The sequence below is a fragment of the Macaca fascicularis genome, chromosome 5, assembly GCF_037993035.2.
Source record: "Macaca fascicularis isolate 582-1 chromosome 5, T2T-MFA8v1.1".
Lineage (NCBI taxonomy): Eukaryota > Metazoa > Chordata > Mammalia > Primates > Cercopithecidae > Macaca > Macaca fascicularis.
The window spans coordinates 133078044-133095324 of record NC_088379.1 but is presented as its reverse complement, the minus strand read 5'-3'; the positions used below and the strand labels follow the sequence as shown (position 1 = coordinate 133095324).

The 17281-nt window shown below is 47.5% G+C and overlaps 1 protein-coding gene and 1 pseudogene across 25 annotated transcripts in view; one reads left to right on the top strand and one right to left on the bottom strand.

The window, feature by feature from the left end:
- LARP1B (La ribonucleoprotein 1B) overlaps positions 1-13115 on the bottom strand; it is a 154641-nt gene extending 141526 nt beyond the window's left edge. For 13 of the 25 annotated variants that reach the window (XR_012435089.1, XR_012435090.1, XR_012435088.1 and 10 more), the window contains exon 1: positions 11630-12540. Coding sequence is in view for 9 of the 25 variants with exons in the window: in XM_005555898.4 (XP_005555955.1) it covers positions 11630-12158 (529 nt within the window). In the remaining 16 variants the exon portion in view is untranslated. Of the gene's footprint in view, positions 1-11205; positions 11405-11629; positions 12541-12626 lie in introns of those variants that run through there. The other 12 variants (XR_010586992.2, XM_005555901.4, XM_074040449.1 and 9 more) reach the window with 5 other exon arrangements.
- On the top strand, positions 4420-5038 carry LOC102116900 (large ribosomal subunit protein eL15-like; annotated as a pseudogene).
- Positions 13116-17281: the final 4166 nt, after the last annotated feature.

The window sequence follows — 17281 nt, the reverse complement described above, 5'->3', positions numbered from 1 at the left end:
CAAAATCCAAAGTTCTAAGACTCAAATTCCTAGCAAAAAATCAACTCCATTTGACACATAGATTCAAGGTGGTCTTCAGTCTCCAAATCAAGAAGAAAGAAGTATTAACAGCGTGTTACACTGAACGAACAGAACAATCCTTTCATTAATAGAATATAGGCTAGGCCTGGTGGCTCACACCTGTAATCCCAGCACTTTGGGAGGCCAAAGCGGGCGGATCACTGGAGGTCAAGAGTTTGAGACCAGCCTGGCCAACATGGTGAAACCCCATCTCTACTAAAAATAGAAAAATTAGCCAGGTGTGGTGGCATATGCCCATAGTCCCAGCTACTCAGAAGGGTGAGGCAGGAGAATCACTTGAACCCGGGAGGTGGATGGTGCAGTGAGCCGAGATCCAACCACTGCACTCCAGCTGGGGTGACAGAGCTAGATTCTGTCCAAAAAAAAAAAAAAGAATATAACAGGAGAAAATTACAAATATAACTTTTTTTTTTGAGACAGAGTCTCTTATTTCTCTCATGCTGTTGGTAAGAGTATGAGGTAGTATTTCTTTCTTTTCTTTTTTCTTTTTTTTTTTTGAGACAGAGTCTTCTCACTCTGTCACCTAGGCTGGAGTGCAGTGGCACAGTCTTGGCTCACTGCAACCTCCCCTTCCTGGGTTCAAGCCCTTCTCCTGCCTCAGCCTCCCAAGCAGCTGGGGTTACAGGCGCCTGCCAGCACGCCTAGCTAACTTTTTTGGATTTTTAGGAGAGACAGGGTTTCACCATGTTAGCCAGGCTGGTCTCAAACTCCTGACCTCAAGTAATCCGCCCACCTTGGCCTCCCAAAGTGCCGGGATTACAGGCATGAGCCACGGCGCCCAGCCAAGGTAGTATATCTTTCAAGGGTAATCTGTCATCTAAAATGTATATATCCTTTTAATAAAAGAATTCCATTTTCGGGAAATTATCTGGGAATCAAGAAAAGGTACAAAGATGTCTATATAGGATGTTCAGTGCAACTTTGTTGATAATCCTATTTAGCCTCTACGTATTAATACACAAAATACTATATAACTTTTAGAAATCAGACAAAGCTGTGTATGTATTGACATGGAAAGAAGTCCACCAGGTTTTAAATATAATTTTACATACACAGGCCAGGCTCAGTGGCTCACGCCTGTAATCCCAACAGTTTTGGGAGGCCAAGGCAGGCAGATCTCTTGAGGCCAGAAGTTCAAGACCAGCCTGGTCAAAATGAGTGAGACTCTGATACAAAAAAAAAAAAAACATTATATATACATACAGATTACAGGTAAAAGAAGTCTAAGAATGGAAATTTTTCATTTTCTCATTGTTTTAACATGGAGGAAATCACACTGCATGTCATTAGAGAACACCTAAGACTGAAATAGCAAGCCAATTTAGGAAATTGTTTTAAATTAAAAATTTTTTCACATTAAAAAATATGTATATCTTTTTTTTTTTTTTTTTTTTTTGAGACAGAGTCTTATTCTGTCACCCAGGCTGGAGTATAGTGGTGCAAATCTTGGCTCACTGCAACCTCTGCCTCCCACGTTCAAGCGATTCTCCTGCCTCAGCCTCCTGAGTAGCTGGGACGATAGGCATATGCCACCACGCCCGACTAATCTTTCATATTTTTAGTAGAGATGGGGCTTCACTGTGTTAGCCAGGATAATCTGGATCTCTGATCTTGTGATCTGCCTGCCTCAGCCTCCCAAAGTGCTGGGATTACAGGCGTGAGCCACCACACCCGGCCTAAAACATGTATATTCATACAGATGAAATCTGTTTTTTGTTTCTAAGAAACAAGCCAGGCACAGGGGCTGTGCCTGGAGGCTGAGGCATGAGAATCGCTTGAACCCAGGAGGCAGAGGTTGCAGTGAGCCAAGATCGTGCCACTGCACTCCAGCCTGAGGAAGAGCGCGAGACTCCATCTCAAAAAAATAAATAAACAAAATAAAAACAAATAAATAATAAAATGTTATTTTAAAATCCTGGGACCTACAAGGAAATAACTATAAACAGATAAGGAAAACAATATACTTTTAAGGGCTAGGATACTTTAAACAAAAGCTACAACATAACAGAGCCTATTTCACTCAGTTTAATTCTTATGACCATAACCTTTTGGCAAAATTTTAACTAAGAAAATGCACTGATGATATCAATATTTCACATTTTATCATATTTAAGGGCAAATGTAGTAAAAATTAGTGCTTTTAAAAATGTTAAAGAAGGCCCGGGCGCAGTGGCTCACACCTGTACTTCCAGCACTTTAGGAGGCCAAGGCAGGCGGATCACCTGAGGTCAGGAGTTCAAGACCAGCCTGGCCAACATGGTGAAATCCCGTCTCTAGTAAAAATATAAAAACTAGCCGGGCGTGGTGGTGGACGCCTGTAATCCCTGCTACTCGGGAGGCTGAGGCAGGAGAATTGCTTGAACCCAGGAGACGGAGGTTGCAGTGAGCTGACACAGTGACACTGCACTCCAGACTCGGTGAAACAGTGAGACTCTGTCTCAAAAAAAAAAAAAAAATGTGAAAGAAGACAATTCTCAAATTCTAATAGTGGGAGTATCAATTTGTACAGTTACTTTAAAAAGCAACTTGTAAAGGCCAGCACAGTGGCTCACGCCTGTAATCCTAGCACAAATAAAAAATAAAAATAAAAATTTAAAAATTTTAAAAATAAATAAATAAAAAGCAACTTGTAAACTAAAAAAAAATGCTCTATAACCTAACAATTCTACTTCTCAGCATCTACCCTAGAGAAAGGCACACATGGATATAAGATGTATAAAAATGTTCGGTTTCCTCACCTAAATACAAAAATGAAAAAAAATCAAGATGATCAATAGGTAAATATCTAAATTAACTATGTCAGCTATATTTAGGACCATTCCTTAGCTTTTTTTTTTTTTTTTTAAATTGAGATGGGGTTTCACTATGTTGCCCAGGCTGGTCTCAAATTCCTGGCCTCAAACCCTGGTCACCTTGGTCTCTCAAAGTGTTAGGATTACAGGTGTGAGCCACCACAGCCGGCAATCCTCAGCCTTTTTTTTTTTTTTTTGAGATGGAATTTCACTCGCCAGGCTGAAATGCAATGGCACCATCTTGGCTCAGCGCAACCTCTGCCTCCCGGGTTTTTAAGCAATTCTCCAGCCTCAGCCTCCCAAGTAGCTGGGATTACAGGTGCTGGCCAACACCCTCGGCTGATTTTTGTATATTTAGTAGAGACGGGGTTTCTCCGTGTTGGCCAGGCTGGTCTGGAACTTCTGACCTCAGGTGATCCGCCTGCTTCAGCCACCCAAAGTGCTCAGATTAAGGGCGTGAGCCACCGCGCCCGACCAGTCCTCAGCAATTTTTAAAAGGAGTTTAGATTTAGTAAATTATTTTGAGACCGAGTCTTGCTCTGTCGCCCAGGTTGGAGTGCAGAGGTGCCATCTTGGCTCACTGCAAGCTCCACCTCCCGGGTTCACCCCATTCTCCTGCCTCAGCCTCCCGAATAGCTGGGACTACAGGCACCCGCCACCATGCCCAGCTAACTTTTTTTGTATTTTTAGTAGAGACAGGGTTTCACCGTGTTAGCCAGGATGGTCTCGATCTCCTGACTTCATGATCCACCCACCTCAGCCTCTACCTCCCAAAGTGCTGGGATTACGGGCGTGAGCCACTGCGCCCAGCCTCAGTGAATTCTTAAGGTGACATGAAAGTTTTTTATTTTTGTAAAGAGAATATATTTATGCAGTTTTTTCTATATAACTTACTTAAAATGGTATTTCATGGCCGTGGGATTACACGCCTGTAATCCCAGCACTTTGGGAGGCCGAGGCAGGCGGATCACGAGGTCAGGAGATCGAGACCATCCTGGGTAACACAGTGAAACCCTGTCTCTACTAAAAATACAAAAAAAATTAGCCAGGCGTGATGGTAGGTGCCTGTTGTCCCAGCTACTCGGGAGCCTGAGGCAGTAGAACGGCGCAAACCAAGGAGGCGGAGCTTGCAGTGAGCTGAGATCGTGCCACTGCACTCCAGCCTGCACTGGTCTGCAGCGAGACTCCGTCCCCCTCAAAAAAAAAAAAAAAAAAAAGGTATTTAATTAGGGTAACAACAGTAAGCTTACTTGAGGTTTCTAAGAACCAAACAGGAGAAAATAAGGTTGAAGAACCAAATAGTAGGAGAAAAGAGGGTTGATGATGAACATAGGGTTCAAGAAAAGCAAGAACTTTTTGAAAAAAATCAGTATTTTTTACACATCATATTTTTATGAGCAAAAGAATGGAAATTATACGAGAATGCTGATGTTTAACAGGCAAAAAACAACCATAACTACAAGTAAGGGATTAATAAACCCATATTGTGATTTTAATAAAGAATCTGCACCCTTTCCGTCTAGTGGCAGCCATCAGGTAAGCCAAGATGGGTGCATACAACTAAATCCAGGAGCTATGGAGAAAAGCAGTCTAATGTCATGCGCTTTCTTCTAAGAGGAGGTTGCTGGCAGTACTGCCAGCTCTCTGCTCTCCACAGCACTCCCCACTCCACTCGGCCTGATAAAGCGTGCCAACTGGGCTACAAGGCCAAGCAAGTTTACGTTATATATAGGATTCATGTTCGCCATGGTGGCTGAAAACACCCAGTTCCTAAGGGTGCAACTTACAGCAAGCCTGTCCATCATGGTGTTAACCAGCTAAAGGTTTGCTCAAAGTCTTCAGTCCGTTGCAAAGGAGCGAGCCGGATGCCCCTGTGGGGCTCTAAGAGTCCTGAATTCTTACTGGGTTGGTGAAGATTCCACATACAAGTTTTTTGAGGTTATCCCCATTGATCCATTCCATAAAGCTATCAGAAGAAATCCTGACACCCAATAGATCACCAAACCAGTCCACAAGCATAGAGAGATGCATGGGCTGCCATCTGCAGGCCGAAAGAGCCATGGCCTTGGAAAGGGCCATAAGTTCCACCACACTACTGCTGGTTCTCACCAGGAAGCTTGGAGAAGGCGCAATACTCTCCAGCTCCACCGTTACGGTCGATGTAAGTAAAGTTTGTAAAATTCATACCTAATAAAAATTTAGGACGCTCATGTCTGCTAACAGGTGTTATTTATCTGTTGAAACTAGTCTGCAGGCTGTTTCATGAATGCTTTGTCAAATTAAGAAAAGTTGGCCGGGCGTGGTGGCTCACGCCTGTAATCCCAGCACTTTGGGAGGCTGAGGCGGGTGGATCACAAAGTCAGGAGATCGAGACCCTCCTGGCTAACACGGTGAAACCCTGTCTCTACCAAAAATACAAAAAAATTAGCCGGGCGTGGTGGCGGTAGTCCCAGCTACTCAGGAAGCTGAGGCAGGAGAATGGCGTGAACCTGGGAGGCGGAGCTTGCAGTAAGCCGAGATGGTGCCACTGCACTCCAGTCCGGGAGACACAGCAAGACTCCGTCTCAAAAAAAAAAAAAAAAAAAAAAGAAAAGAAAAGTTAAAGTGCAATACTGTTCGAAGAGAATACGTTATGGTGTATCTTCTTTCTAATAAGATAAACTTTTTTGGCTTTGCTTTATCTTGTTAGGGTATTATATATCTGTATAAAACATACTGTATGATATAATAGGTTTAAAATAAATTATTTAAAAGAGGGGAAAAAAAAGAAATCTGCAAGGCCAGGCTCACACCTGTAATAGCAGCACTTTGGTAGGCTGAGGCGGGGAATCCTTTGAGGCCAAGAGTTCAAGACTAGGCCTGGGCAATATAGTGAGACCCTGTCTCTAAAAATAATAAAAATAGCTTGAGTTCAAGAGTTCTGAGACCAGCCTAGGCAACACAGCAAGATACTGTCACTATTTTTAAATTTAAAAAATAAAAATAAAATAATTTGCTAGGCACGGTAGCACACGCCTGTAGTCCTAGCTACTTGAGAGGCTGAGGCAGGAGGAACCTGTGGTCCCAGGAGTTATAGGCTGCAGTGAGCTATGACTGTACCACTGTACTCCTACTCTAGCCTGGGTGACAAAGTGAGACCCAGTCTCTTTAAAAAAAAAAAAAAAAAAAAAAAAGCTGCGCACAGTGGCTCACGCCTATAATCCCAGCACTTTGGGAGGCCAGAGTGGGTCAATCATCTGAGGTCCAAAATTCAAGATCAGCCTGGCCAACATGGTGAAACCCCCATCTCTACTAAAAATACAAAAATTATGCAGGCATGGTGGCAAGCGCCTGTAATCCCAGCTACTCAGAAGGCTGAAGCAGGAGAATCGCTTGAACACGCGAGGTGGAGGTTGCAGTGAGCCGAGACTGCGCCATTGCACTCCAGCTTGGGCGACAAGAGCGAGGCTCCATCTCAAAAAAAAAAAAAGGAGGTATCCAAAATGAAACTAATGCCAAGTCAGGACACGGATGGGGGAAGTTCCTTCTGGTCTCATGACTAAATTTCAAGATAGCAGGCCTCTTGGGTGGGCAGCAACTTTGGCTGAAGAGTGCCTTATCTGGATTTCTGGAAACAGCAACACATGATCAAAATCATCCTAAAAGTGGAAGAAAGTCTCTCACAAGGGCCGAGGCATCAAGAATCTGGTTCACTTAGATCTGCAGGTTTTAATTTAGAGAAGATTCATAATTTCTGTCCTGAAATACTCTCCCATGTGTTTCCTATGTTTCTAACTGTAGTAAGAAACTTCCTGGCAAAATTTTGTGGATGGAATTCCTTTACCTCATTAACAGAGTGACAGTAAATCCAAGTTTGAGCAGGATAGACCTGATTTAAGTCTATTATTTCAATACAATTATCTCTCTCAAAGAGTATCCTGTTTTGTAGAATTATACAATTTATATTTTATAAATTATACAATCACTAATAGATAACTAATAGATTTAGAGGTACCCACTGTGAACTTTAAACAACCTCTGGTCCTATGTATTTACTTCTTAAGTTGCAAATTTGCTTAAGAAAATAGAAAGCCCAAGACCAAGCATGGTGGCTCACCCCTGTAATCCCAGCACTTTGGGAGGCCAAGGCGGGCAGATCTACTGAGGTCAGGAGTTCGAGACCAGCCTGGCCAACGTGGTGAAACCCCGTCTCTACTAAAAATACAAAAAAAAATAATTAACTGGGCATGGTTGCACGCACCTGTAGTCCCAGCTACTCAGGAGGCTAAGGCAGGAGAACTGCTCAAACCTGGGACAGGTCGGGGGTTGCAGTGAGCCAAGATTGCGCCATTGCACTCCAGCCTGAGTGACAGAGCAAGACTCTGTCTCAAAAAAAAAAAAAAAAAAATAGAAAGCCCGGCCGGGCGCAGTGGCTCACACCTGTATCCCAGCACTTTGGAAGGCGGAGGTGGGAGGATCACCTGAGGTCAGGAGGTCAAGATAGCCTGACCAACACGGAAAAACCCCATCTCTACTAAAAATATAAAAATCAGCCAGGCATGGTGCCGCGTGCCTGTAATCCCAGCTACTCGGCTGGCTGAGGCAGGAGAATCACTGGAACCCAGGAGGTGGAAGTTGCGGTGAGCCGAGATCACACTATTACACTCCAGCCTGGGCAATAAGAATGAAACTCCATCTCAAAAAAAAAAAAGGCCAGGCGCGGTGGCTCACGCCTGTAATCCCAGCACTTTGGGAGGTTGAGGCGGGTGGATCACGAGGTCAGAAGATTGAGACCATCCTGGCTAAAACGGTGAAACCCTGTCTCTTCTAAAAATACAAAAAATTAGCCAGGCATGGTGGCGGGTGCCTTTAGTCCCAGGTGCTCGGTAGGCTGAGGCAGGAGAATGGCGCGAACCCGGGAGGCGGAGCTTGCAGTGAGCAGAGATCGTGCCACTGCACTCCAGCCTGGGTGACAGAGCGAGACTCCGTCTCAAAAAAAAAAAAAAAAAAAGAGAAAATAGTAAACAGAAAGTTGACAGGCAGGGTGGCTTACACCTGTAGCCCCAGCACTTTGCAGGGGCTGAGGCAGGAGGATATCTTGACCCCAAGAGCTCAATATCAGCCTGAGCAACAAAGGGGGATCCTGTCTATACAAAAAAAAAAAATTAAAAATCATTAGCCGGACATAGCTAATTCCATGGAATGACATGCATGCCTGTCATCCCAACTACTTGGAATGCCAAGGCAGGGGAATTGCTTGAGTCCAGGAGGTCAAGGCTGCAGTGAGCTATGATCTCACCACTGCAATAGAGCAAGACTGGCGATCTATCTACCTATTTAAATAAATTAAAGTAAAATGTATTAAGTAAATTAAATAATATTAAATAAATAAATAAATGGAAGCCAAGGCAGCCAGGTTGTAAGTGGCACTCTGGTATTATAAACCAGAGGAGATGAGCCCATCCATGTTATTCATTTATAATGCCCAGAAATCTTGCCAGAAGTCAACTAGCTAGTTAGTAACAAATACCTGCACTAGAACCCAAGTCTCTCAAAACAGTACATTTCTACACCACAATCTCTTTTATCTAAATTACCTAAGTTATGCAAATAGAGTGTGGTCCTATTTCTTTACTTCTGAAGTTGTAAATTTGCTGAAGAAAATAGAAAGCCTTATTTCGTCTGTAATCCCTGCACTTTGGGAAGCAGGAGGATTGCTTGAGGTCAGCAGTTCAAGACCAGCCTGGGCAACACAGAGAGACCCTATCTGAGGAAGGAAGGAAGGAAGGAAGGAAGGGAGGAAGGGAGGGAGGGAGGGAGGGAGGGAGGGAGGGAGGTGCAGAGTCAGTGTTGGGAAGAGACCATGGTTACTACACTATTACTACACTATTCCAGGTCTGAAAGATGGTCTTCCTGCCAGTGCAGAATGGATTCCATCCAAAGACAGAAAAGAGTTGCCTACACAAGACAACTTTCTACACAAGACAAAATTTCAGCAAAACTGAAATTCCCGTGAACCATACCATAAAACTAGTATCACAGTGTTCTTAATCTCCAGTGAAGACTGGAGAATGAAAGCATCAATAGGTTAACTGTTAAATATTTTTCACAGGTCATTTGCAATTAAAGTTCCCAAGGCTTACCTTAACAGTTTTTAAAGTTCTATTATTATTATTATTATTTTAAATGTGGTCTTGCTATATTGCCCAGGCTAGAATGCAGTAGCTATTCACAGGCACTATGATAGGACACTACAGCCTCAAACTCCTGGGCAAAACCGATTTTTCCAGCCTCAGCCTCCCAAGGAGCTAAAACTGCAGGCACACACTACCATGCATGGCTTCAAAGTTTTAAAATCTGTAATACCGGTTTTATGATCAACAAAGGGTTCCTACTTGGTAATTCACTGACTATACAATTGTCTATAAGTCTAGAAGTAGAGACGTGAAACAGTAAATAAGATGATTCACTAGGGTTTTCTTTCTTTGCTAAATTTTAGAGTGCTTGCCACTGGGTTTTAAAAAAGAAAAAAAAGAAAAACTTTATGAGGTCTTTACTTAACAGTGTTCTCTTCAGTTAGTAACAGGAGTAAACAAACAGCTCTTTACAGCGAGGAAGGAATTATGCCAATATTAAATCCGGAGCAAACTGTTAAGTTTTTTTCTGCAAGTGTCAAAAGTTACCAACAATTAATTAGGAGTATTTCTGTGCAAAGGCAAGAGAATCAATTAACTCAACACTTATCTCCCTCTATTGGAGAGTTCCTCTGAAGAAATGTTAACATAACATAATGGTGCTTGTAACAATCGCCTTTTCTTTTTTTTTTTTTTTTTTTGAGAGGGAGTCTTGCTCTGTCACCCAGGATGGAATGCAGTGGCTCAGTCTTGGCTCACTGCAACCTCCGCCTCCCAGGTTCAAGTGATTCTCCTGCCTCAGCCTCCTGAGTAGCTGGTATTACAGGCACGCACCACCACATCAGGCTAATTTTTGTATTTTTAGTAGAGACGGGGTGTCGCCATGCTGGCCAGGCTGGTCTCGAACTCCTCACCTCAGGTGATCCACCCGCCTCGGCCTCCCAAAGTGCTGGGATTACAGGCGTGTGCCACCGCGCACCGCCAATTGCCTTACATTTACACCACATCTTCATCGCATTTGATCCTCACAAGCCAGTAAACATGCTCTAATATTTCCTATTCTACTGCTAACCTTTAATTTTAAATAAGAATGAAGACTTGCAAGTAAACAGCTGTCATTTGCATATAAAAAGTTCAACTCATTTACAACTTAATTGAGAAAGTAGAATATACAGGGTTTTTTTGGGTTTTTTTGGTGTTTTTTTTGAGACAGAGTTTCGCTCCTGTTGCCCAGGCTGGAATGCAGTGGCTCGATCTCAGCTCACCGCAACCTCCGCCTCCCGGGTTCAAGCGATTCTCCTGCCTCAGCCTCCCAAGTAGCTGGGATTACAGGCATGCGCTACCACGCCCAGTTAATTTGTATTTTTAGTAGAGACAAGGTTTCTCCGTGTTAGTCAGGCTGGTCTCAAACTCCCGAGCTCAGGTGATCCACCCGCCTCAGCTTCCCAAAGTGCTAGGCTGGTCTCAAACTCCCGAGCTCAGGTGATCCACCCGCCTCAGCTTCCCAAAGTGCTAGCATTACAGGCCACCGCGCCCGGTCAGATACTGCTTTTTGTCATGGTTTTTATTTCCATTTTAACTTTTTTTTTTTTTTTTTTTTGAGAGGTAGTCTCACTCCGTTGCCCAGGCTGGAGTGCAGTAGAGCGATCTCGGCTCACTGCAACCTCCACCTGCCGGGTTCAAGCAATTCTCCCTGCCTCAGCCTCCCGAGTAGCTGAGATTACAAGGGCCCGCCACCAGGCCTGGCTAATTTTTGTATTTCTAGCAGAGACGGGGTTTCGCCATGTTGGCGAGGCTGGTCTCGAACTCCTGACCCGCAGGTGATCCACCCGCCTCCGCATCCCAAAGTGCTGGGATTACAGGCGTGAGCCACAGCGCCGACCCATTTTAATTTTCTTAAGCTGCAGTTGCTACAATCAAAATAAAGCACCAAGGGCCATACTGCATTGGTCAGCATTCAAATACAGTGGCATAATCTTCTCTCTTCTAAAGGGAAGGAGAGCTGACAATGTTAGAAAACCATTTACATAACGTGCAATCCACGCTCGCATGTCAACCATCCTATTTAATTATTTTCCAGCACACTCATAACTTAAAGCACTTTTAAAACCACATTTAAAGTCTCATTTTTAATATAACTGCTTAGCAGTGTTTCGAAAACCTTGAGATTTTCATCTTATTATTTCATACTAAAAGACTACAATCGCGCTTCCACTTACGAATAAATCTCCTTGCTCTGACTTGCTTCAATCCTTAAAAAAAAAAAAAAATCCACCAAAACTTTCCCATACGAAGCACTGCAGTGTCTAAAGTTAGCTACTTTCCCAAGTCACTAACACGTGGAGACAAAACACAATCGCAACCGCGCCAGCAGAGCTGCGCCGCCAAGCTACCCCCTCCGTGCCCCCACCAGGCAAGGAGAACCTGAGGTCCCACCTCTTCCTGCCGCTCCCTTCCCAGATGCCCATGTATGTAAATAGGCAGAGTGAATGACACCTTGGAACAAATTACATCCGACTGACAGGGAAGGGAGGCCTGCCGTTACCCGGGCCCGGCGCCCGCTACCGCCGCCACGCGCCGGCAAGTCCCGCAAGTCGCCCCTGCCCGCACCCTGCCAGTGCCCAACGCACAGCAACCACAGACCTGCCTCCAGGGTTTCCAGCGGGGGCGGCGGTGGACCTGTCGTGTCTGGGGACAGGTGCTGGGGAGGCTTTTTGGTCCAGGGATTTCCCTTAGGCGGCAGTGGCGGCGGCTGCCGCTTTACCGCAGGGCCAGCTGCCGCCTCTTCCCGGGCGTCCTCGGCCGGCGGATCCCGCAGCAACGGCGGCAACGGCGACGGCGGCGGCGGTGGCGGTGGTGGCGGCTCCCCGCCGAAGGGGCCACCTGGCCCACGCGCCTTGTGCGCCAGGTGCAGCGCCAGGGGCCTCACGGGGACAGCCGCCTGGGGCACGCTGCGTCCCAGCACCAGCGCCGGCGACGGCTCTCCCCGCGCCCCCGCGCTAGTGGCGGCCGCGGCCCTGTCCTCCCTCGCCGCCTCTTTGCCCTCACGTTCGGGCGGGGGCGGCTGCTCGGCCGGCCGGTTCGCCGCGGCCAACAGCGACTCCCTCTCAGCAGTCACCGCGGGCGGATCCTCCCGAGAATGGGCGGCGGGCACCGGGGCGCGAGCAGACATCGTCCCTCTGCCCCAGCCGCCCCGGCCGGGGTGGCCCCGAGGCCAGGGAGCCTGACTGCCCGTCTCTCCGCCCGGACACCGACCGGCTCCAGCTGGGGGCAGAGAACCTGAGAGCCCGGCGGCCGTGGCCGCCACTGCCGCCGCCCGCCGAGGCCGCGCAGCGCCCGGCGTGAAGCCCCTCCCCGCACCGAACGGAGCGCCAACCGCCCGCCGGCCCCGTCCTCTACGCGACGCACGCCCGGAGCCCGCCACCACGCGCTGGGAGCCGCAGCCGGGAGCCGCGAGCTCTCACCTGGCGCAGGGCAGCTGCGGAGGCGCAGCACGCAGGGGCCTAGGAGCTTTACCCGAGTTGGGGAGGCGCGAGCAGCCAGAGCCGGTAACTGCCCGCGGAGGCGTGGAGACGACGAGGAGGGGCGGCCCGAGAGCACGGGGCGGGGCCTCCCTGAGGAGCGTGACGTGGCTACTCACCGGCTCCTTCCCTCGCCGGGCCACTCGCGGGAGCTGACGGATTCGACCGCCCGGGTGCCGCCCGGCCCGAAGGCCTGCCCCGCCCCGGAGGCCCTCCGAGTGCGAGGGAGGACTAAGGGGACGACTCCCGGCTCACGGTCTGAGGCCGCCCCTACTGCGGGCTCAGGGGCGGGACGCGCACCAGGCCTCTGTGGCTCGCGGCCTGCCCCCGCGGCGACGGTGGCCAAGGGCCTGGGCGGGCCGCGCACATGGCGCCGGGAGGACCGGGCGCTTGATTTGCCCTTAGGCCCTAAAGCTGGGTCGCGTCTAGGCTAAGGGAGGGAACGCGGTGTCGACCCCCGGCCTGGGGCGGCTCCCAAGTGAAGTGGGCTCCCGGGCCCGGCCGCTTGGCCCCCTGGCGCCCGGCGCCTCCCCCCTGTGAAAGTTGCCTCCTGGCGCCTCCGGGCACTGCGATCACCTGTAATCTTGAGCCACGTCCGAGATGAAAGCGGAGTTACCTCCTGGTAACTGTTTAGGAAACCTTTGCCCCGGCGTTCGGTTTAGTGCGCCTCCCCGCCCGGATTCCCACCCACCAACTAAAAAGAGTTTTAAAGGGTTACTGAGTAAATTAAATAGTATTTCGCTGGCTTTTAGATTTTTTTGTTGTTGTTTCTTTAATTTGGGGAAACAGCACTTAATTATAAGTTAACCATATTCCCAATAGGCTTTTTCTTCCTGGAATGGATGTTAAAATGGTACAAAGACGTTGCGATAATAAATCGGATACTAGCTTTCTACTTGGCACTCACATTCACTTAGAGATGATACTCGTTTCATATGCGTGTATTTTTGAGTCATTGTTTGTGTTCTGGTGCAAGGTGGCTGAGAGCAGGTTCCGCCGCTGATGTTTCTTTTTCCGAGCCCCACAACCCCATAGCCTTGTGAAATAAGTTATCCGTGCTTGCCTTTTGTATGGGCTTGCAACCCCCACCCCACGTCCAGTAGGTCTCGCTTCAATTACATTCAACCCGACGTTAATACTTTTTGCTTACTCAAAAGCTGTACTCGGCATAAATGATTTTCCTAAGGCTAATAACCTATTTATACATAACAGCTATAAACAATAAGGGTTTTCTTGTTTTCCATGTCAGTGATCTCCAGTTTACCTGACCCTAAGTAACCTAGAGAACCTTGTTGCAATTAAACGGGGATTGTACTTCCACCTATATTCCCAGCCATCTTTACTAGCTCTGTTAGGTTATTAGTGGCCCTGTGGTTTTGTTGTTGTTGTTGTTGTTGTTGTTGTTTTGAGACGGAGTCTTGCTCTGTCGCCCAGGCTGGAGTGCAGTGGCCGGATCTCAGCTCACTGCAAGCTCCACCTCTCGGGTTCATGCCATTCTCCAGCCTCAGCCTCCCGAGTAGCTGGGACTACAGGCGCCCGCCACCACGCCCGGCTAATTTTTTGTATTTTTTAGTAGAGACCAGGTTTCACCGTGTTAGCCAGGATGGTCTTGATCTCCTGACCTCGTGATCCGCCCGTCTTGGCCTCCCAAAGTGCTGGGATTACAGGCTTGAGCCACCGCACCCGGCCTATCGCTTTGTATTTTTTATTGGTGGTGGTGGTGGTTGTTTGAGACAGAGTCTCACTCTGTTGGCCCAGGCTGATCATAGTGGCCTGATCTCGGCTAACTGCAACCTCTGCCTCCGAGGCTCAAGAGATTCTCCTGCCTCAGCCTCCTGAGTAGCTGGGATTACAGGCACGCCACTACCACCCAGCTAATTTTTGTATATTTAGTAGATGGGGTTTCATCATGTTGGCCAGGCTGGTCTTGAACTCCTGACCTTAAATGATCCACCCGCCTCAGCTTCTCAAAGTGCTGGGATTACAGGTGTGAAGCACGGCGTCTGGAGTTCTTTTTTTTTTTTTTTTTTTTTTTTTGGAGGTAATCTCTCTCTGTGCCCAGGCTAGAGTGCAGTGGCGCAGTCAGGGCTCACTGCAACCTCTGTCTCTAGGGTTCAAGCGATTCTCATGCCTCAGCCTCTTGAGTAGCTGAGATTACAGGCTCCCACCACCACACCAGGCTAATTTTTGTATTTTTGGTAGACATAGTGTTTCACCATGTTGGCCAGGCTGGTCTTGAACTCCTGGCCTCAGGTCATACCCCCCCCCCCCCCCCCCCGCCCACCTTGGCTTCTCAAAGTGCTGGGATTACAGGCGTGAACCACCACGCCCAGTCTCACACCTCTGTAAAGGGTCCTTTTAATAATAAACTTAAAATTACAAAATTTGAGCGTTCCGTCTGATTTTAGTTTCATCTGACTGACCTAATTTGCTGTTATTAACCTCTATCTTGTTACTTTATTCTGCCTCTGCAGCTACGTGCCAGACTCTTCCTCTGCTTCTTAGTTCAAAATCAAGGATAAAAGACTGCTTGACCCTAGTTATTTTTTCCAGCCAGATTATACAAGTCATTAGCCAATCTGTGGATTTTCTGCCCTTGGGTAGGGTATTCACCTGGTCTGGAAGAACAAATTATTTGGTTCAAAACACTGCCATCGGCCAGGCGCAGTGGCTCAAGCCTATAATCCCAGCACTTTGGGAGGCCGAGGCTGGCGGATCACGAGGTCAGGAGTTCGAGACTAGCCTGGCTGACATGGTGACACCCTGTCTCTACTAAAAATACAAAAATTTAACCGGGCATGGTGTTGTGAGCCTGTAGTCCCAGCTACTCAGTAGGCTGAGGCAGAAGAATTGTTTGAACCTGGGAGTCAGAGGTTGCAGTGAGGTGGCACCAGTCCACTCCAGCCTGGGCTACAGAGTGAAAGTCCATCTCAAAAACAAAAAAACACTGCCCTCTAGGTTGGCATGGTGGCTCACGCCTGTAATCCCAGCACTTTGGTAGGCCAAGGCAGGCGGATCACTTGTGGTCAAGAGTTCGAGACCAGCCTGGCCAACATGGTGAAACCCCATTTCTACTAAAAATACAAAACTTAGCCGGGCATGGTGGCAGGTGCCTGTAATCCCAGCTACTCGGGAGGCTGCGGCAGGAAAATCTCTTGAACCCAGTGAGCTGAGATCGTGCCACTGCATTCCAGCCACTCCAGCCTGGGAGACAGAGAGAGACTCACTCTAAAAAAAAAAAAAAAAAAAAAAAAAAAAAAAACTGCCGTCAAGGCAATGGGGGTGAGAGAAGAGCCAATTTACAGTAAGCATGTGTGAGAGGTAGCATCCTTTAACCAGGTTTTTTTAACCCTGTTCTCTCTCTCAGTGAATAGCACCATAAAACCTAGTCCATAAAACCTAAGAGTCATCCTTTCACCCCCGTCCCTCAAGCTCCATGGCTAGTTTATTCATTTACAAATATTTCTCAAGCATCAGCCAGGCAATGTTCTAGGCACTCAGCAAGACCAATTGATTGTACCTCCTAAATCTATCAAATCCTTCTGCTGCTTTCTCCACTACTATTGCCCTACTCCAAGCTGCCGTCCTCCTTCCCTAATAGTATTATAGGCAGGCATTGTGGCGTGTGCCTGTAACCACAGCTACTCAGGAGGCTGAGGCAGGAGAATCACTTAAACCTGGGAGGCAGAGGATGCAGTGAGCCGAGATCATGCCACTGCACTCCAGCCTGGGCGACAGAACTAGACTCCCATCTCAAAAAAGAAAAGAAAAAAAAAAAAAAAGCCGGGCATAGTGATGCTGACCCATATAGTCCCAGCTACTTGGGAGGCTGAGGCGGAAGGATCTCCTGAGCTGGGGAAGCTGCAGGATGCAGCTAGCCAAGATCGTGCAACTGTACTTATAGCCTGAACGAAAGAGTGAGATCCTGTCACACAAAAAAATTAATAAAAGAGGAATAAAAGCATTTTTAGAAAATGTTGCTCTTTTTTTAACTGACCTATATCTTACAAATGTGTAAAAACACAGTGTTTGCTGTGCAAACATAGGCGCTTTTTTTGGGGGGGGGGTGTTGGTTTTGTTTTTGTTGTTGTTTTGTATTTGTTTTGTGTGTGTGTGTGTGTGTGTGTGTTTGTTTTGGTTTTTGGTTTTGATTTTGGTTTTGGTTTTGTTTTTTGAGACAGAGTCTTGCCCTGTTGCCCAGGCTGGAGGGCAGTGGCACGATATTGGCTCACTGCAACTTCCTCCTGGGTTAGGCATTTCTCCTACCTCAGTCTCCCGAGCAGCTGAGACTACAGGCGCATGCCACCATGCCTGGCTAATTTTTGTGTTTTTAGTACAGACGGGGTTTTGCCATGTTGGCCAGGCTGGTCTGGAACTCCTGACCTCAAGTGATCTGCCTGCGACAGCCTCCCAAACTGCTGGCATTACAGGTGTGAGCCACCGCCTCCGGCCAAGCATAGTTTCAACTCAAATCTAGGCTACTTTCCAGCCAGATTGCTGTTCTTAAGCCCCTTCTAAGTAAGCATTTTGAAGCTCTCTTTACTTTTAGGTAGGTTTTGTTTTCGTTTTTGTTTTCTTTTTGAGACAGAGTCTCGCTCTGTCGCCCAAGCTGGAGTGCAGTGGTGCGATCTCGGCTCACTGGAACCTCTGCCTCCCACATCAAGTGATTCTCCTGCGTCAGCCTCAGGAGTAGCTGGGACCAGAGGCGCATGCCACCGAGCCCGGCTAATTTTTTGTATTTTTTAGTAGAGATGGGGTTTCACCATGTTAGCCA